Genomic DNA, 20,900 nt, shown 5'->3' on the forward strand with positions numbered 1-20,900 from the left:
CCTCCCTGAGGCTCAGGGCCCTCCCGGTCGTTGGTGTCGGGTGTGGCTGTGATGGCCGCGGGCATGGGGGGCTAGGGAATGGTCTCCTGCCCACAAAGCAGGACAGACCCCCCAGCTCCCAGAACACACTTCCTCCCCAACAAGCTACGTGTCCCAGGAGAGGCATGGGGGATGCCCCTGCCAGCTGGGAATGGTGGGGTGCAGCGGAGACAGTGCCTCCAGGCCCAGATTCCAGGAAGGCCCCCAGACACCAAGTCACAACCAGCTGGCTCCTGGGATGCCAGAGCCGACAGCTCCTCAGGCAGAGGGAGGCTAGCACGGGCACACAGGACCCTGATACCTGGTGAGTGACCCCAAAACATATCCACTTCCCCCACCTGCAGTCCTAACAGGCTTCTGGTGTGATCAGACCTGGGGTTGGGGCGCACAGCTAAGTCAGCACCCCAGTTGGCACCTCACACGTGGGCTCTGGGGCCGGGTGAGGAGGGGGAGGGCCACACCAGAGCCGCACTGGCATCCTGGGCCCTCATACCACCTGGGCTCCAACTGCCCTCAAGCCCACCAGCCTTACTTCCCTCCCCACCACCACCTAGGGCCACCCACCTGCGATGTTTTCTCTGCAACCAACAGCATAGCGGCAGGAAGCCCATTTCCAACCAGAGACGCTTCTTTCAAAGTAGCCAGCCAACATCCCAGCAGAGGCCAAGTGTGGGTAGATGCAGGGCCAGGCCCATCCAGGTAGAGCCAGAGTAGGGGGCACCCTCGCATCACCCCCCAGGCAGCGGCCCTCGCAGATCTGAGAGAGGACGAGGATGCCCAACACCCGAAGGGCCACTCCTCTCCGAGAAAGGCGCCGTCTCCTCTAGCCATCAAGAGCAGAGCCGCCAATAAACCCTGACACCTAGTGATTTCAGGCTTCCGTGAGTCATTCAGCAAGTATTTACTCTGGGCCCGGAACTGGGGACCCGGCCGTGACCGAACTCCCCCACCCCTACGAAGCCAATAACACAACCACAAACACACAACCCCCAGGGCCAGCCGCAGCCAGGGCTCCCCGGAGAACCCAGACCGCTGTGGGCTGGGCGGCCCACGGAGTCACGCCGAGACTTCCTGAACCATTATCTGTAGCTGCAAAATCAAGAAGTTGGAGCATTCTCTGAATCTTTCTAAGTCAAAAAGCAAAATCAGGAAGGGATAAATTGGGAGTTCAAGATCTGGAGATACTAATACGTACAAAACGGATAAACAAGTTCATGCTGTATTAACACTGGAAGCTCTACTCATTCTCTCGCAGTAATTTACAGTAAAAAAGAACATGAAAACGAGTACGTATGTTCACGTATGACTGAAGCACCATGCTGTACATCAGAAGTTGACACAACTGACTGTACTTCAATAAATACATACACGCACAAATAAATATACATACACAAAAAGTAATATCAGAAAAGACACGAATGCCAAATACCCAGACGGCACCTTGGCTGTTTCCAGGGTGCCCTCAGAGCTCTAAAAGCAGAGAGCTTCTACAACCCCAACCTCTAGTCACAGAAAAGCTGCATAAAGGCTGTAGTTTGCTCCCTCGCCCACCCTGGGGCACACTACGTGCTTCCTGAGTTCACCTGCACAAACTGCACCTGGTCGCTCTGGGGGCCTGGCCTCTGAGGTCAGGAAGGTCTGGGGGGACCTGGGCCATGCTGGGCGGGCCAAACGGCGGACACACGGCCCCGAGCCCCCCACCTGCCCCACACTGCTCTCACAGACACCGTCTGCAGCTCTAACCCACACCACCTGAAACCCACTTCAGACTACTCATGGCCCCGGCAGGGAGGAGCCACCCACCACAGGGGGCCCCCACTCCCAGGAAACGGCTTCCTGTTCCTTCTCTGCGACTCCAACCTGCCGGGCGCATCTCCACCACGTGTGCAGAGAAGCTCTCCGTGATCTCACGGCCCCCCACCCGGTGCGCCCACAGTGTCCCCGGCGACCAGCGGGGCAGGAGGAAGGGCCCTCGGGAGAAAGGAGCCCCATTTCTCCTCTAGCCTTCTCGGATCTGAAGGAAATAATTCGGCCTCTGTATTTTGACTCACAACAAAGAAACTTTTTAAAAACATTTCAGTTGAAACTTGCATAATTCTTCCAGTGAAGAAATCCTCCCCAACTTTCGCAATCCTTAGAAAGAGACACATTATTGCTGCTTGTGTAACAGTCTCTGGGCCACAGAAAGTCCGGCCGCCGGCTGCGGCCACCTCCCGCCAGACAGCCAGGGTACAGGGCCCGGAAGCACCGCCTCCCCCGGACCCTCCCACCGCCCAAGGGCCAGGGTGCGGGGCAGGGTTCAGTCATAGGGAGTCGCACACAGATAGACTGCGAGGAAGGTGGGGAGTCGATGGCCTTACCCTCAAAACCCTGCACTGACTGAGGGGCCACGGAGGGGCAGCAGGGACAGGGACGAGAGCCACTCAATGACCTGCTGCCCCAAGGCAAGACACCGGCCCCAGGGAAACCCCGAAGGCAAGGGCCCCTGCCCAGCTCCAAGAAGGAGTCCTGGAAACCAGCAGGACAGCTGAAGATGGCACATGGACAGATGAGCTGATGGCCCAGTCTTGGAGACCATGGCAAGGGCTCTGCTCACTGCACAGAAGGAGGGTGCCCAGCCCCCCACGCCCTCCCTCCCTCGCACACACCAACCACGGGTTAGAAACCAGAGGCCTCGCTCAAACTGCCTCCTCGTTTGAGAAGATCCCCCACCTTCACTCTGCAGCCTTCACCCTGGCGACCAGATGGACTCACAGACCCCATCCTTCAGGACATGGGGGTGGGGTCCATCTAGGAGCCCCGCCTCAGAGCGTCACCCAGGTTGGCACCCCAGCTTCTCACCCAAGCACCTGAAGCCAGGAAGTCACCATGGGACCCATGAAAACCTAGAGCAAAGCAAGTGCACCAAGGGACAGCGCAACCTCTCCATCTGTGCCCAGATCTGCCAGTACCCAGGCGAGCACAGCGCCTGGACAAAGAGCGGGTGTCGGAGACGCACGCTGGTCAGAGTCTGTCCCAGCCTTACGGACGGTCCTGATGCCGTTCCTTCTCGTGGTCACTTCAGCTCAGAAGTACGACTCGCACCCCCCTTAGGGAAAGTCCCTGGACCAGGATCCCCCACTCCCCAAGAGGGCCCGCGGGACTCGGTGCTCCTCCATTTGGATGGCCTGGCAAGGTCTCCTCTCAGAGAAAACACCGCTTTCAACACTAGAACATACACGGATCCCACAGCGGACGCCCGCGCTGCCCGCTACCAGCCCACGCCCCCGCCGTGCAGACCGGGCAGTTCCACGAAGACGACTCCTCCGAGAACCTGGTGTCCTGAGGACAGACATACAATAAACGGACACGATCCTGGTTCTCCAGTCCGAGGATCAGGCCGCTCAGGAGCAGCCGTTCCAAGGAGCCCAACACCCCACCGCACAGGGCCAACCCTGTGCCGGCCACCCCAGGAGGCAGCGCCCCCCCCCACACAGGAAAGCCACGTCCCGGCCAGCAGCCGCGCCGACAGCACGATCTATCCCGTTAAACATCAGTTCTGTTCAGTCCCAACGCCGTCAGACAAGCTCCGAAGGAAGGGACAGAGCCGACCGTGGGCGTGGGGAAGGCTCCAAGGTTCCTGTCTCTCACCACACGATCCCAGCGGAAAACAAGTCCTCGCCCTGCCCGTGACACTCAACCGCTAACACCCCACAAACAAACGCCGTCCACGGCCGCTAATTCCTGTGGTGCCCACTTCACACTTGTGGAAACTAAGGCACAAACAGGTCAAGCAACTCGCTCGAGGGCACGTGGCCCACAAGGGACAGAGTGAGGATGCAGGGCTCCAGAGCCAGACCGGCCACTGCAAGACCCCCAAGGAAAGCAGCCAGGGCGCCATGGCCCCGACAGCCATGGGACAGCCAAGAGCACTTCCTTGGGCCCCTGTGACATCAGGGTGGGGATCACTGAGGAGGGGCCCCAGCCTGCACACCTGAACTCGCCGTCTGCACAGCGTTTCCAGGCTCAAAGCTGGAGCCCCGCTGCAAACAGTTCCACGCTGGGACAACCACAGAACCGCCAGCCCTCTGTGGTCGGGCCGCAGGCACAGCAGGGCGCACAAGAGCAAGCAGGCACCAGGACAGCAATGAAGTCCCGAGCCAGCCACCAACCCCGCCCGTGCCGACGGCAGAGAAGTGCTGTAGGGGTACCAGGGCGCCACCTTGGCCCCCAACACCCCGAGCGCCCTTCGGCTCACTTCACGTCACCGAGCAAGACCCAGGGGAGGCGCATCCCCACAAAGGGCCGCCCCAGCACATCTTTTGTTTCCTCTGTCCTCATCCTCAGCAAATGAAAAGTATTAAAATAAACTATAAAACAAATAATTAAGTCAAAACACATCCCAAGAATAATCTGTCAAACTGCAGTGGGAGGATAGAACAGATAAGCAGGGTGCTGGAGAGGGGTCTTCCCTGGCAGCTTCGTCCACAAGTAGGGTCCGGCAGCCACCCTGAAATTGAGATCCCCCTCCTCACAGGGTGCCTCCAGCCTGTAACCAGACCAGCGTACAGCTGTGCCGGGGAGACCTGAAAGGGACCGTGCGCCACAGAATTCCCAAACGCATGAACCAAGGCAGTGGCAGAGCCCCGAGAAGAGGATAACCAGGCGAGGATGGTGGGCAGAGTGCCCCCCGAGGGGGAGGAGCCGGCAAGACAGCACCCAGGAGCTCTGAGCGACTGGCGGACGGCAGAGGCCAGCAGCAGGCCCACCAGCCCAGGCCACCACTGTGAGGACAGGGCAGGGCTGACAGTTAGGCCTGGAGACTCCAGCCTCTTACAACGATCACATCTTCACCATCACGGGGGAGGTTTCTCTAACCAAGAAATGATTCCTGAGCAGCACCGGGGAGAGCACTGAAGGAGTGCTGACCACCTGCTGACATCACCAGGGTGAAAGTACGCTCCGGCCTCTTCTCTGGGACTGTGGCTCAGGAGACCATCCTTGCCTTCTCCCTGGGCAGTGCCTCAGCCCACAAGCTCCAGACCAGGCCTTCCTTGAGCCTGTGAACACCCGTGTTCAGAACAGCAAGGGCTGCCACAAAAGAGCCTAGGCCCAGGTGTGCAGCTGAGACAAAAAGCCAACCCCAGGAAGACAGGGAGACCGCGGACACACACGATCCAGATTCAGAGAGAGACACAGACGGATGCACCCCACCAGGCAGACCCTCTGCTGTCCACTCTGGATGTAAGTGACTTGCCACAGCTTTACCTACCACAATCCTGCACACAGGGCTCCCCTTGGGCCATGCTAACCAGCAAGGGTGCAGGCACTCCCAAAAGAAAAGCCCCCCATTGACAGGGAGCAGCCATCAAGCCACACACAGCCAACCCCCAGTCTGAAATGAGGGTCCGGCCGGCCTGCTGGGTCTGCCGTCAGCATCCTCCCCACTGACACTGCCCACTCAGACCATCTCTCCCACCCCATCCCAGCCCCAGAGTCTGCAGACAGCTGCCACCTGGGCGCTGGTCTAGCCAAGGGCAGAAGCACCACCAGATCCACAAATGTACGCGGTGGCCCCCTCTGAGCGCAGGCAACAGGCCCTCACTTCCCCTCCCCTACTCCGCTCCCTGAGACTCTGACACTCTGCTGGAGGGGCGCCCAGAGAAAACCGGGCGGGAGCATCTATTCACAGATTTGGAAAAAAAAAGTTTGATGCAATAGCTGAATTAATTAGGCCTCCCAAGAATAGCTGAGCCGATGCAGCATTCTGTGTGTGCAATTTAATAAGCCTGGATATTTAAAAGAAAAGTTACAAATACTAAGGGATGGGGGGGGTGCCATGCAAAGTTGGTGAGGCCCCCAGTGAATGGTTCCGGCGTCTAGTGCCTGGAAGCTGCCAGGCTGGATCACACAGAACCTCCTCTTGGCAAACAACAGAGCCTCGGCCAGTGGCCTCCCTGCCGTACCCTTCAGTGTCTCAGAGAGGCGATAGGAAACGTGCACATCCAAAACAAATCACAGGCCAGCAGCTCCTCTGACACCCAGGGCCCCAGGTGCCCGCTGACCAGTCCCCGAGCCCAGTGCCAAGTGGCCCTCGCCCCCACACGGGTACTCTGGGACTCACTCCCTGGCAGGCCAAGGCAGACGCACAGAGCTGGAGTCACTGAGTCTCGGCCCCCTGCCACCACGGCCTGGACACCTGGCTTCAGTTTTGAGTCTGTCTCCCAAGACTTCAAGGCACAAACAGGGCCTGCCTGGCCAAGTTCTGCCTGCTGGGAAACGCAGACACCCGTGTGTGAGCCTGGGAGCCTTAGGGTGAGGGCCGAATCCTCCCCCACCCAGTCTGGACACCTCCTTGGGCCCCGAGGAAGGCCTGGGCTTGAGGCCCCAGGAAGGCCCGCCCAGATCAAACTTCCCGGGACTTAGGGCGGAAGAGTCCGAGGTCCGAAGCCTGCCCTTCCCAGCCCATCTGGACAACGGCTGTGGGCCTTGGGAAGGCTTCATCCACCAGGCCTGCTCCAGGCCCCCCGAGGACCCCCAACCAGGCAAACCTGGTCCCAGAGATCAGCCGGGAGGCCCTTCCTCCCGGGCTGTCTGTGGGGACACTGGCGCTACCCTGAATTTCCTTAGAGCGAAACAAAACTCTGAGACACGTGGGGGAGGCAGAAGAACAGAAGACAACCCCTGGCCCAGGAGGGCCCCGCCCCTCCCACGCCCCAGGCCCGGTGGGCGGCGGGACACTCACCCGCGGTACACTCACCCGCGGCACCCGCCGCTTGTACTTGTTGCCGTAGTCAAACTTCTCCTTGACGTCGTCCAGGCACCGGCCGAGGCGCGCCTGCTCCTCCTTGCCTGTGTAGTCCTGGCTCAGCAGGATGTAGGCCCGCCAGTTGGCCGAGTCGAAGCCCCAGTGGCAGGTCCGATTCTCCAGGGCCTTGTGCGAGTGCACCACGAACTTGTGCGGCGGGTACATGAGGCGGCAGTCGAGGCACTGGATGCAGGCGGCGCTCGGGCTGCTGTAGAGCTCGGGCACCAGCAGCCCCTTGCACTTCCCAAAGCACTCGTGGTACACGCGCACGCTGCGCTCGCTGAGCTCCAGGCCCAGCGCCAGGCTGGCGGCCAGCTCCTTCTTGCAGGGCGGCGGGTAGGCGCCGCCGTACAGCAGCGCGTTGCACAGGCGCTCGGCGTCCGTCTTGGTGATGAGCCCGCACGAGGGCGCCGAGAAGGGCAGGATGCCCATGACTTTGAGGATCTCCAGCTGGTCGGCCGTGCAGCGCGAGCAGTAGATGTGCAGCTCGTCGCACACCGAGTTGATCTGCTGCAGCGAGAAGTCGCGCAGCACCGAGTTGAGGATCTGCGGCAGACACAGGCGCTTCTCGCCGCCCACCACGAAGCACGAGATGGTCTCGCCCTCCAGCACGGTCTCGCAGCGCTCCGTGGAGCGGTCGGACGGCATGAAAAAAGGCCCGGGCAACACGGGCGGCGGCGGCTGGATGGCAGGCAGGTGCAGCACCGGCGGCGGCTCGGCGGCCGCGGGCACCGGCGCCGGCACCGCGGCCGCGCCCGCCTCCTTGGCGCTCTCCTTCTTGTAGGCCTCCTGCGCCCAGCGCGCCGAGAAGGCGGCCGGGCCGCCCAGCGAGCTCATAGAGCTCAGGTGGAACTGCTCCAGCGTCTTCTGCAGCCCCGGGTGCGGCTGAAAGCCGCCGCGACCGCCCGCCGCCGCCTCCATAGTGCGCTCCGGCTCCCCAGGCCGCTCCCGCTCCCGCGCGCCGGGGCCCCCGCGGCCCCCGCCGCCGCCCCGCGCGCCCCGGCGGCGGCCCCGGCCTCGGCCCCGGCCGCCCCCCGCCGTCGGCTCCCGGCCGATTACGGCCGCGGCCTCGGCCTCGCCCGGGGGCGCGAAAGGGAAGGCGGGCGGGGCGAAGGGGTCCCGCCGCTGGAGCCCGCCGGCGCCCGGGCCCGGCGCCACATCCACGCGCCCCGCGCCGCGCCCGCCGCCGCCGCCGCCCGGGCCCCCCGCGCGCCCCCCGCGCGCCCCCCGGGCCCTAGGCGCGGGGCATGCCCCAGCGCGCGCCGCCAACGCCAACGCCAACGCTCGCGGGCCCGGGGCTCGCGGGGGGCGCGCGGGCAGGTGCCGGCGCCGGGAGGCGCGAATCGCCGCGGCGGCCGAGGCCGAGGGGCCCGGGAGGAGCGGGGGCGCGGGCGCGGGGCCCGCCGGGCCGTCCTCGCGCGGCGCGCCGCCGCCGCCGCCGCCCCGCTCCTCCCACCGCGCGGCGCCCGCCCGGCTCGTCCCGGCGGCGCTGGCCGGCCGCGTCGCGCCCGCCGCCGGCCTCCCGGCCCGGCCCGCGCCCACCCCGCCGCCCGCGCCCCGCTCCGCGGCCTGCCCACCCGCCCGCCCGCCCGCGCGCGCGGCTTCCGGGGCGGCGGAGCGCCTGTGGCGGCGGCCTCAGACCCCGGCGGCGGCGGCGGCGGCGGCGGCGCGAGGCTCGGCGCACATCCTCCCGGCGGCTCGCTCCAGCTCGGACTGAGCGCCGGCCGCTGAGCTCACGCCGCCGCCCCGCCCCGCGCCCCGCCCCGCTCCGCGCAACCGCCCCGCCCCGTGCGTCGTCTGGGGCCGCGCGTCCGCCTCAGCCGAGCGCCGGCCAGGAATGCGCCCTCCCCCCGGCCGGCTCTTCCAGGAACGCGCGCTCCCCCCGCCCGCGCTGGGCACTCAGACCCACTCGGCCGTGCTCGGGCCCGACCGCCCCGGGCTCGGGCCCCCTCGGCTCCGCTCGGCACCGCCCGTCTGGGACTCGGCTCTGCTCGGCTCCTCTCGGGCCGGCCCGCCCAGGACTCGGGCCTGCTCGGCTCCGCTCGTCCCCGCCCGCCGGGGATTCAGCCCCGTTCGGCTCCGTTTAGCCCCGCCCGCCGGAAGGCGGCTCCGCGGGGGTGGCGGCGGCGTCCCGGACCCCCATCCGGCGGAGGCCGCTTCCTGCGCGGCTGCGACGGCGCGCGGCCCCGTCACCGCCGGAGCCCAGAAACCCACACGCAGACCCCACCACAACCGCAAACCAGCTGAGGGGCAGACCGGACGGGGCTGCGCACCCTCCACCGCACACCTCCCGGCCTCCGGGGTCCCCACGCACACGACGGGAACGCCACGCGACACACCCCGGGGGCCCCCGCACGCGACCGGGACGCCACGCAGTGTGATCCAACTCCCACGTAGGACAGGAACACCAACAACACAACGTGGGTCCCTACACACATTAGAATTGTGACGCCCCGGAGACCCCACGCAGGAGACAGACACCATGCAGCGTGTTCCGACAGCCCCCACGCGATGCAGGCACCGCACAGCACCCCTCCAAGGGATGACTGGTCCAAGAGCGACCCCCCTGTGACCCTGCATCCTGGTCCCTCCGCACGGCCAGCGACGTCATCTCCCACCAGCCCCGTGCAGAGCTGCGTCTCCACGGGCAGGGCTTGCATCCTCGGCGCTGTGGCCCGTGCTGTCCGGCCAGGTAGCCGCCAGGGGCAGGCCCGTGGTGAGTCCTCAGGGACCGGGCTCCGTTCCTCCCGCAGACTGGCGTGACCCTTCCCGTGCAGCCTCCTTGTCCAGAGACCCGTTCACACATCTGCGGGACACCCAGGGCATGGCCAGAGTGAGAACTCACTGTGCGTCCTTCCATACACTGGCTGTATCGTTGGGGAGAGACCAACCAGAAAGTGCTGGGTGGGACAAGCCTGGGGCCTGGAGTTGGACAGACTCTGCTGGGTGGCCCCCCGAGGAGGCAGCATCCAGCAGAGGCCTGGGGGCTGGGGACTCGAGGTGAGGAGGACAATTCTGGCTGCACTCAGCCCGAGGCAGAAGGACAGTCCAGTCGAGCTGGGCAGTGACCCCTTTTCCTCTACAGGACGAAGGCATCCAAGCTGGCCTGAACATGGGGGGAGTCGTGGGGGGTGCCCACAGTGGTGGGCAGGGGCCGGAGGGCCACACTCACTTCAGCCCTTGTGACCTCCAGCTCATCACCTGCTGCTGCCTCCCCATTGGGGGCTGGAGGTGGCCCCAAAGCAGCACTCCTCAGGGGCCGTGTCTGCCCCGGGAGCCACCCGGCTGTGTCTGCAGGCCTCAACTGCCCCTCAGGCACAGGCAGGCGTCTGGAGGGGCACTGAGGATGGCCAGGTGACCCCACACCTGTATGGCAGACACAGGCAGGTGCCTGGGCGCCTTGAGGTTCAGGGTTAGTGCTCCGCCTTCAAACACCAGGCCTTTATGTGAGGAAACCCTCGCCTGCCCTCGCCTGTGCCCTGGGGGGCTGTCCCTTCCACTCGTCAATCCAGTGCCCCCAGCACAAGGCTTTTCTAGGCAAACATGAGAAAACTAGGAAAGGGATATTTAAAAAACAAGAAAAAGGACTTCTTTGCTTTCAGAGGCTGTGTTCATGGTCCACATTTGGACCAAAAGCACGTCTGTGGCACCTGAGAGAGTTGATCCCTTCCACGTGGACTTGAGTCCCATGCAGACAGCCTATACGTGAGAGAAGGCGGTTGGAGCTCCAGAGGGCCGGTCTGGAGGGGCTCCCGGCCGAGCACACAACTTCTCCAGCTCCTCTGGCCAAGCGGGCGCTCCCAGGAGGGCTCTGAGCCCGAGGCCCCCCAGACGGGCAGGGCCCGGCTCCCTGTGCTTCCTCTCTCTGCCCTCTGGCTTTGCAGGGCTCCAGGAAGGTGTCTCGGGAAGGGCCCAGGTGGAGGAGCCAACACTCCCACAGCTTCAGAGCCCAGAAGGAAGCCGAGGTGGGTGTGCAGGAGGGGGCAGGGGATAGGTGAAGGGTGAAGGGCCCAGAGAAGTAAGGAGGGACTGCTCTGGTCTCTAAAATGTCTCTGCCTCCATGGGCTTTGAGGTCATCTTCCCCAAAAGATAATGGAGCTTCTGGAGCAGCCAAGCCCACCCTACCCACCAAAGGCCAGGGCAGCTGTGCCTGGAGTGAGTCAGGCAGGCCCTGTTTTCTCCACAAGCCCAGCTTGGGGGAGCTCCCACATGCTGGCCTTCCTGCCTCCAACCCATCCCAGCAGCTGCCCTGGCCAGTGGCCTGCTTCTCCCACTGTCCCCTGCCACAGGCCATGCACCACACTGGCAGGTGGGGGGTCCAGGCCACAGGCACTGCCATGTCAGGGGACAGGGACAGGAACCAGCGAGCAGCAGGCGCCAGGCCCGCCCGGCTCACTCTCCAGCCCTTGCCATGCTGACTGACAGGTGTGGGCAGCTGGTGGTGCGCGCGCTCACCCCTGCATGCGCACACGCTTGTGGAGATTATACCCCCATGTGCACGAGCCAGGCCTTGGGACCAGGAGGATGGAGATCAAGTTCTGCCCCATGTGGCCTCCATCTCCTCCAGCTGAGGAGGCGACGGATTGACAAACCTGCCTGTAGGGGACGCGGTTGCTCAGGTGCTGCGCAGGCCTCCAGGGGCTGGGGGCTGGCTTTGGAGCCAGCAGCGCTACAGGCCAGAGACGAGGGCGCTGGCAGTGATGGGGCGCCCCTGGCCTCGGGGCCAGCTCAGAGGCCCGGCTGGGGAAATGGGCGGAAGGCTCAGAAAAGCAGGCCCCGACAGAGACCCCCGAGAGACAGCTTCTGGGGGGAATGGCTCTGCCCTGCCTGACTTCCACCTGCCACCTGTGCCCTGCCCCATGGGAAGGAAACACCTGGTCTCAGACAAGCGCAGCTGCATTGTCAGGAACGTGCTAAGATACTGTTCTAAAACCTTAAATTCTAAACAAAAGTTACTCAGGTAACGTGAGCTTGGTAAAAATTTAGAAAAGACTTTTGTCTTAGTTTGGGTTCCACCAAAAGCAGACCCCAAGGCAAAGTTCTGAGTGCAGATCGTTTATTTGAGAGGTGTTTCTAGGACACACAGGTTAGGGATGGAGGAAGGGAGGGAGGGAAGGCAGGACACCAAGTGCGTTACAAGCTTGTCACCCGGGCTCTTGGAGCTGGATCTTGGGGTGCAGAGTCATCTCAGGGGGTGGGGGGCAGCCCTGAGCAAGATCAGAGCCCAAGGTGGGGAGGGGACATCTGCTGGAACGGGGAGATTGATTATATATGGGATTGGCCAAATAAAGAAACACATTCCTCATGATAAGAGTCAGGGTTGTCACTGTTAGAGATGGGAATTAAAAATATGGGAAGAGATAAACAAACATGTGACATTGGACTGGAGTCAGCAATCCCTGCGTGAACCCAAGAATTCCAATGTTTATAAACAAGTAGACAAACTGTAAATGTAAAAGTGTGTTTGTACAGACATCCAGGTAATCCCTAACTCTGCCCAGGGAGAGGCCCTGAAAGAGTGACAACCCAGCAGCCGCAAGCACCCCGAGAACCTGGGTCTTGGCTTCTAAATTCCATCCTCCGTGGAAGGGAAAGGGCTTGGACAGAGAGAGGACAGGACTAGTCTGGAACATCTTACCACAGTGTCAGGCAGTATGGAGAGCTCAAAGCGAAACAGGAACGTGTCGAAAGGACTTTTGGGCAGCTCAGAGGGGAGATCACTGCCACATCTGAGAGCATAACGGTGATCGCGGATTATAACTGTGGAATCAGAAAACCGTATCTGCATATTCAAGTATTTATTAAAATAAGCACATTCATAAGCTGAAAGTCTGATAAGAAAAGAGCTATTTGCATATTTTTTTTGTTTGTTTTGCTTTTCTATGGAAATGTATAGTTTTAAAGTTCTTCCCCACAAGGCTCCTGTCAATTGCAAAGGAAAGGGTGAGTTCCCAGGTGAGACACCGCCAGGCACCACCATAATCAAGCGATCAAAGTGGAAACCGTCAGGCACTGGATGCACCGCAACCCTGCACTGCCTGGCATGGTGGGACAGGCTGCTGTGGCTCTCCTGCCAAAAAGGCATGACCTGCATCTGACCATGACGAAACCTCAGACACCCATACAGAGGGACTTTGTACAGAAGGATGGGCCCGGAACCTTCAGAGGTGACAGCGAGGAAAAGGCTGAGGAATATTCCAGACCGATGGAGAAGAACAAGACGTCAGCTCTGTGAAACCTGGGGACCCTCGCTGGATCTCACTGTGATGTCAGTGGAACAACCAGAAAGCCCCAGATGTGACCTGAGGACCAGACGATAGCGACCCTGCCCAGGACATGGTGCCAGGGCTGCGGCAGAGCGCCATGTCAGCGGGGACCTCAAGCGCTTCGTGGGGCGCGACGGGGGTTCCTGCACTGTTCTCGCAGCTTCTCTGTAAGCTTGAGGTTGTTAGAACACACAGAATTTATTTTAAGTGTCATGGGGAGGAGGCATGCATTCTCAGTTCGGCCCAGGTGCGCCTAAGCTGCCCAGTGGGGCAGGGCTGCTGAAAGTCCTACCGTTGGGCAAGGTGGGGGTGAGGCCTGGGGGCACGAGCAGGACCCTGAGAGCATTGGCTGCAGCTCCAGCCCAGATGGCAGAGGAACTGGCCCCCCTTCCTGGTCCAACACGAAAGCAGGTCAGAGAACACAGGTCTGCTCTTTAAATGTTTGAAAACGCGGAAGGCAGGAAGCTCTGTGGAGCCGGGAACAAGGAAGGAAGGCAAGTCACAGTGGTGAGCAGGATCACGACTGAGTGGCCTGCGTGAGCTTGCAGCTGGCCTCACACCCACTGAGGACCGGGAATAGAGGTCCACAAAGGGGACATAGAGATTCTGCCTACCAGCCTGGAGGTGGAGCCCAGAGAGCAACCAGCCCAGACCAGGGCAAGAGGGTAGAGGGTGCCAGAAAAACCAGGAACCGACAGAATATAGGACACACTCAACGATCGAAAACTGTGTGGAGAGGCTGGTGGGTGATGTAGGTCTTTGCTGTAGGCACAGAGACAACCCAGTAGGCAAAACAGAAAGCAAGGCAACTGTTAACTTCAGGAAAAACAAAGGGAAAACCTAAGCGGGGCTCCCCAGTTGGCTTAGCAGTGCACAGTATCTACGTAGTCATAATAGTATACACAACAGCTGAGCTCATTCGGGAAGATCGAAGAGTGAGCAGCGGGCGGGCAGAGAGTGCTGGTCAGAGCTCCTCCAGGGACATCTCACAATGTCTAAAACTCGTAAATGAAGGGAACAGCAGCAAGAACACACAATGTGGAAAAATGGAGAAAAGTCAGACAAGAAACAGCTGGAAGACTTGAGAGAGGCCGATGCCCCGAGGTCGGGCAGGTCGGGCAGGGCGGCTCAGTGACCACTCCGGACAGGTCGGGAGAGTCCAGACCTTTGGGCTCCTTTTGTTCCTTTCATCTGTGTATCTGCCTTTCTTTGGCCAGACTTAAACCAAAAGATCAAAACTCTGAACTAAGTAACTCTGAACGAAACTAACAACCAAAAAAGCAAACTCACTTTGCCACCAAAAAATGCCACAGTTTGGGACATTAAAAAACATATTTTGAAAAAGCCATTGATTAAGGAAGGACTCATAATGGGAATCAAAAAGTTTTAAATCGGATGACGATGGAAACACTGTCAGTCACAATACCTGGGTGCAGCCAGCGTGGTCCTTGGTCATCTTCAGATTCTACACCAGAGACAAAAAAGTGAGGGAACTGCAGGTGTTTTTAATTCCTTCTTTGTGCTGACCTGCTTTCTCTGCCTTTCCGGAAAAGCCGCTTCCAGGTTTATTGAACTTCCCCGTTGTTCTTCCTGGACCATTCTGTCTGGGAGGGACTCCCCCTTCTCTCGTGGAACCTTTGGCGGGGTCAGCCTTGTGGCCCACACAAGGGCTACTCATCCCAGGTGGCCTCCCCTGGGGTAGTCAGGGGCCGGGGTGGGGACAGGGTCACACAGGGTCCCCGCGTCCAGCTCTCAGCTGAGACCTGCCCCACGGGGGTCCGCGAGGTGGTGTTCAGGGGGCTGAGCAGAGTGCCTGGCCCAGGTGTGTGAGAGCCGCCACTGGCAGTGAGGTGAGCCCAGTGTGCCGCCGCGCCCCAGGACCTGCCCATCTCCCGTGCAGGCAGCGCCCCCACAGGCCTGCCCCCTCCCCACCCCCCTCCCCCACCCAGGCGTTGCCCTTGTCCTCTGGGAGGTGGAGGAGAGGGAAGAGTGGGCGCCTTTCCCGCGCCAAGCAGAGCCACTCAGCTGCTCAAATGTCCACCCCACAGCCCCGAGGCACCACCAGCCGCCCCCCCACCAGAAGGACTGGCCTCAGCTGCCAGGTGAAGCTGATGGGGCAACATGGAGTCCGCCCAGCCTCCGGGGGCCTGGGCAGGGCAGGGCAGGGCAGTCGTGGGAGCCAGAGCATGGCTCAGCCCTGTGTCTAGTCTCACACCCAGGGTGGGAGCAGTGTGGCCTCAGGCCACTGGCTCTGGAACCCCGTGCCCTGGGGGAACCCCTGCCCGCCCCACTCAGCCAGCACAGGCCTCAGAGGAATGAGCAGGAATGAGGGAGGGGCGCACAGGCCTTGGCCCGCCCGGGGCTCCGAGCCCAGGGGCTCACTTCCTGGCCTGGCTCTGCGGACACATCCTCAGCCTGGAGGGTGCTCATGGAGGAGCAGAGAGAGCCCGTGTGGGCGTCCTGCCCTGCGGACCCGCCCCTGCCCGCAGGACCCAACTCCCTGAAGCATCCTGTTCCGGCCACCGCCACCCAGGCTCCAGCCACACCCCGCCGATCACAGGGTGGCCGCCTTCTGCCTGTGCCCTGCAGCCCTGGGCCGGCCAGGACCCAAGGCCTGGGCCCAGGTCCTGTGCATGAAGCAGGAGGCGCAGGAGTGCTGAGCTGCCGCAGAGGGGGAGCTGGGCCCCGGCCGGGGCCTTGGCGTTGGCAGCATCTTTCAAGGACCCTCTGCGGTCCCTTTGTCCAGCAATCATTGCTGAGTGCCACCAGCTGGGCACGGGGCACGACGAGGGCGGAAAGGCAGTTTTCCAACAGCACCCTCCAGAGATGGCCCTCCAGGGGCCCAAACTGCCTGCTGCCAGTAACGACCAAAGGGCCCAGTGGTCAAAACAATCTCCCTGGGTGCCAAGGCTTTTGTGACACGCTCATATACACATGAGGCACTGAGGGTCATGGTGTCACCATCCTGTGTCATAGCAGGGCCACCAAGCTTGGGTGGCCCAGGACCTGCCCAGGGCACCGTGTAGCAAGGGGGTGGGAGCCCAGGTGAGGCCCAGACGCCCATGGCAGGGTGTGGACAGGGGCCAGGGGTGCCCTGAGTGGCAGACCCACAACAAGGAGCCCCTCTGTGCAGGCCCTGCCTTCCAGACACACTCACTTTACCTCCCAGCAGTCAGGGGAAGCCTGAGATCCAGTGAGGGTCCCCCTCCTGGCCCCTCACCTCTGCCATGTCTGTCCCTTGCCCCCATATTTGCCCTCCTCCCCTCTCTTGGGCCCACAGCCCCCCAGCTGCCTCCTTCTCTCCATCTGTCCCAGCCACACTTGCTGGGATGAGGTCTGCCCCACCCTGGGCTCCCAGCCCTGTCCTGGCCCCTCTGTGCCCCAACCTCAGGTCCTGGGGTCACCTCCTTTTGAGCGTCCCGTGTCCCTTCCCTGTCAGGGACCCGAGGCAGCAAGTGGCGAGCAGACTCTCACTAACTCTTGGCGAATGGATGATGGCGGTCAGAGGAGGTGAGGCACATCTCCCGGCCCAGCCACTGGTGGGGTCAGCCGCCCCCAGCCGGGTGCTCCGGGAGTCGGCTCTTCCTGGCTGAGGGCGCTGCGCACTCCCTGAGCCCCTTACCCTCTCTGGGCCTGCGTGTGGCCGGGCTGGCTCCGGAGCTTGGGCCTGTTGCACATGAGGTGGGGGAATGCTCCACACCCAGAAAGGAGGGGGCACGCCAGGGCGGGGGATCAGGACCCCGGCAGGAGAAAGAAAGGGGAGGCCACCCTCAGAGCAGCATCCGCTGGGGCTGAGCATCCTGTCGTGGGGGGAGGAGCAAGAGGACAGAGGGCAGCTGGTGTCCAACCCTCTAAGTCTCTCCAAGCTGGTCCCTGAGGGTCTCGGGTGCCGTAAGAGGGCCCTTGCTCTGACCACACGCCTGCCAGCGCCTGGCAGTGGGGGAAGCAGCGTGAATCTCGGTCTGTAGGCTGCTGGGCCACACCAAGCGCTCAGGCCCCTCCAGCCCCAGGCTGGTACCCGCGGCCCTGTAGCCCAGGGCCAGCCGACAGCCCCCTCCTTGCACAGGCCCTGGGCCCCTCTCTCCTCGTAAATTGGTTCCCCGAGCCGGCCCCCTCCCGCCCTCCTGTCGTCATTCCTGGCAGGCTCTGCGGTGAGCTCACTCCTTACATAAGGCGTCTGAGCTATTTCTTGGGGGCAATGAGCTCCCCCCACAGGGGCTCCGTTTCCCCTTCTCCTTCTCCAGCCATCAGCCACCACAAGCCCAGGGCATGAGAGGCAAGGCCCTTGTGATCCCCGGGCCCCACCCACCCTGTGTGGAGAGAGGGGCTTCCCCTTACCCTGCAGAACAAAGGTGGAAGAGAAGAGACACCAGCTCATTCCAGATTCCCTGGGGCGCTGAGGGCAGAGACCCAGCCCCACTCCCAGCCTCAGGCAGGAAGGGAGGAAGGAAGGGATTTCCCTGGGGTACTGTGAGTTGCTGTAGCTGTCGCTGTCCCCTGTCGCTGTCCCCAGTGGGATGGGGATGGGCTTGCCTCTCACTCGGGCCTGAGAGTCGCCCCCATGGGCACCCCCACCTGGTGCCCTTGGTCCCGAGTCCAACCACATTTCAGCAGGGACCTGTGTTCTGGGAAGGAGTGGCGACCAGATTTCACTTTGGTTCGGATAGGTGTTCCTCGGTGAGGTGCCGCAGGAGCCCCCAGCAGGACGGCGCTGTTTCCCAGAGGTGGGCACTGGCCCAGGGAGCCCCCTGAGGCTGCAGAGGGTCCATCCTCACAGTCAGGGGAGAAGGGCCCCCGGCCTCCTAGCGCTGCCCCCTTTCTGTGGCCTGGAATAGAAGGCAGCCCGTGAGGACACAGCGGGCCCCCAGAGGACTCAGCTGAGGAGGCGTCCAGACAGCATGTGCTGGGCACTTCAGGGGCTCAGCCCAGTCTGGCCTGGGGAGGACCAAGACAGGTGCCTTCCTGGCCTGGAAGGCAACTCCCAGGGTGGAGGGGTAGCCGCCAGGCCCGCCGCGAGCTTCTCCCCCGAGATGCCCCTTCCCCATGCCTCTGGGCCCAGGCGGCGAAGCCTTGGGCTCCGAGCCGTCTGCCGTCGAAGCTGCTCTTGGCCTGGGCTCCGGGCTCCCACTTCCTCAGCTGCAGAAGGAAAAGGGGAGGAAAAGTGGCCCGGAGCAGCGGCTGCTCCCGCCCCGCCCAAAGGAAGGACTCCCAGACGCTCCTGCCGGGAGCCTGTCACTCGCCACGCCCTGCTTGGGGACAAAGCTCCCAGCAGCAGGGACGCTGGGGACCAGGGGCCAGCGGGTGCCGGCAGAGCCGGAAACTCCTCGGCCCCTCCTGCTCGACTCCCAGCCCCGGGCCTCTGTCTGCCTCGAGAAACGATGTTTTCCTTTCTTTTCAGAGACTCGTTCTTGGAACTTACACCCTCTTGGGTTTGCTATTTTTACCCACCCTGAGCCTTCCGGTCTCCATGGCGACGCCTCCAAACAGCAGATTCCAGGCGGCAATGACGTCACCTTTCCCTTTCCTGCCGCCCAGGCCTCCAGCCGCCGCTGCGCTGCCGGGCCAGGGGCTATGCGGCGGCCCTGGGTGCCTTCCCAGGCTCCGCAGGCCCCAGTCAAGCCCCGGGGCCTGTGGGCCATGGCCCGCCGTCCCTGCCCCCGACTGCCATCGGTCGAGGCCTTCAGCGGGCAGCGTCTGGCCTTCCCCGGGCCCCTCCGGGTGACTGTGCTGCAGCCCCGAGGCAGAGGCCCCAGGCCCAGGAGCAGTCTGGTCCCTCCTGCTCCGGGATTCCTGCCAGGCTGGCCGTCCTGTGGGAGCTGCCGGGCCCCAGTGGCTGGGGAGGCAGGGCAGGCTGGCGCCGGGCCTTGCTGGCTGCTGGGCCAGCAGTCTGTCTGGCCTAGGAAGCCCCTGTGGTCCCTGCATCAGAAACTGTTAAGTGCCTGCGGCCCATGGGCTTCCAGTCCCCTCTGTGAGGCTGTCACACCCCCTGGCCAGGGGCTGCTGCCCTCCTGTGTGGTCCCCAGGCCTCAGGCTCCACACCTTGGTCCTGGTCAGGCAGCTGCACTGGGGAGGCCACAGCCCCTCCACCTGGGCCTAGGTCTCCTGCCGCTGGTCACCAGGCATGTCTCTGTCCGGGCTTCACTTTACGCAGCACTGCCTGCAACGTCCAGCCTGAGGTCTGCCCTCAGCCCAGACCAATGACGTAGACACTCAGAGCTCGATGTCCACCTCTGACCAGGATAGGGTGGGAGAAGAGCCCTACTTGTGGGTACTTGCTTTGTTGTAGACGCAGACATTTGCTGAAACGTCTTGGTAATGAGAAGTCTTGGCAATGCCTCCTAGGACAGGAGAGTGCAGTTTGCAGAGCCCTGTGTTCCCTGCATCCCCATCATGGTCAGAAGTTTTTCCTTGCGCAAAGGACCCAGCCCACCCAGCTCCTGGCCCTGCACTGGCTACCTGGCCTGGTGGGATGCTGGGGTCCCATCCCTTAAGCAGGCCCTGCACTCCCCATCACCTCACGGAGCCCACAACAAAACAAACTCCAGCCCCACCCTCACAGCCTCAGCCAGAAAGCAGACGCTGGGTCTGGGGTCTAGGGGGAGGGGAGCAGGCAGGGCCGTGGGGGCACTGTGGGGGCCAGGCCAAGGGTCAGGGCCACACTCTGTCCCGCCAGCAACACGGAGGGCAAGAAAATGTGCAGCAGATACCTCATTAGCCGACTTCATTGCCCCCAGAAATGACACTGAAGGAAGGCGGTTTCAAGGCCCACGTTCCTGCCCTCCTGCTGGATTTCAGGTACGAAGTCCCAACTCGCCTGTCTGACACAGGCAGGTACGCTCACAGGTCTGGGCAGGAGGCACGCAGGTGGGCGGCCTTATCTCCAGAGCCCCACACAGACACATTCACAAAAAAGGTTTGCAGAGAACTCGGCTGGGAGGGGGGTACAGGTGGGCCTTTCAACTGGCCCCGCCCCCAGGAGGCTCCCTGTCCTTGGCTGCGGCCTCGAGCTCAGGCTGGGAGGAGGCCTCACGAGAGAGCCCACGGCAGGTCTGACCGACCAAACGAAGCCAGGGTGTGGGTGCTGGGGGCCGGCCCTGCTTCCTGAAGCCGAGTGGCTCTAGCAGCGGGGTGTCCACAGGGTCCCTAACCCAAGAAGCTCTGCCTGGACAAAGGCGCGGGGTCTAGGGGCCATGGGACAGCGAGGGCAGGAGGTGGGCTTCTAGTCTGGGGATGAACGGGCTGTGGCCCTGGAACCGGTCAGGGGGCAGCTGTGCTAGGCTCTGTGTGCCTCTGTCCTCTGCCCTCCTCGGTGTTTCTATGTAACAGCTCAGGCTTCTGGGATAGCCCTGGCCCCGCCTCTTCCTCTGGACCCTTGGGGCCCCAAAGGTGGCCCTGGTCTGAGCTCTGGTCAGCCAGACGTGTCCTGCCCGGGCTGGGATCCAGGTAGGGGCTAGGGGGCTCTGGCAGTGAGGGGCAGTGAGTGCGTCTGGGGGGGACCCCCGGCCAGGCGTGAGTGTGGAGTTGACTTCTCCCATCAAGAGTATTGAAGGCCTACCTGAGACAAGTGTGCAGACCAGCAGGAAAGACTTCCTGTTCTCAAGTGCTTACAGATCCATGGGAGACAACAAAAAATTAAATTTCCACATGTTCTATGTTAGATGGGAGTACGTAGTCTTAGGAAGGATCGACCAAAGTGAGGTGGGTCGGGTACCAAGTAGAGGTGGGCACTACTTGAGTAAGAGGTGAGCCTTCTGGGCCCAGCACAGTAGGTGCAAAGTCCCTGAGGCCAGGGCGCATTCAGGTCCCTG

At 62.6% G+C, this 20,900-nt stretch overlaps 1 protein-coding gene and 1 long non-coding RNA gene across 3 annotated transcripts in view; both read right to left on the reverse strand.

Annotated features, from left to right (window-relative positions):
• The window catches only part of SKI (SKI proto-oncogene), a 60,322-nt gene extending 52,385 nt beyond the window's left edge, over window positions 1-7,937 (reverse strand). The window contains exon 1 of one of the 2 annotated variants that reach the window (XM_074377664.1): window positions 6,764-7,937. In XM_074377664.1, coding sequence (XP_074233765.1) covers window positions 6,764-7,747 — 984 coding nt within the window. In that variant the 5' untranslated portion in view covers window positions 7,748-7,937. The remainder of the gene's footprint in view (window positions 1-6,763) is intronic. The other variant, XM_074377665.1, reaches the window with a different exon arrangement.
• Window positions 7,938-12,609: 4,672 nt separating this feature from the next.
• LOC123617572 (uncharacterized) lies at window positions 12,610-20,423 on the reverse strand. Its single transcript, XR_012511502.1, has 2 exons — window positions 18,541-20,423; window positions 12,610-18,228 (listed from the first exon to the last, which is right to left on the reverse strand). It is a non-coding gene; the product is annotated as an uncharacterized LOC123617572 (long non-coding RNA).
• Between the last annotated feature and the right edge of the window lie 477 nt (window positions 20,424-20,900).

This window comes from Camelus bactrianus, chromosome 13 (assembly GCF_048773025.1).
Source record: "Camelus bactrianus isolate YW-2024 breed Bactrian camel chromosome 13, ASM4877302v1, whole genome shotgun sequence".
Classification (NCBI taxonomy): Eukaryota; Metazoa; Chordata; class Mammalia; order Artiodactyla; family Camelidae; genus Camelus; species Camelus bactrianus.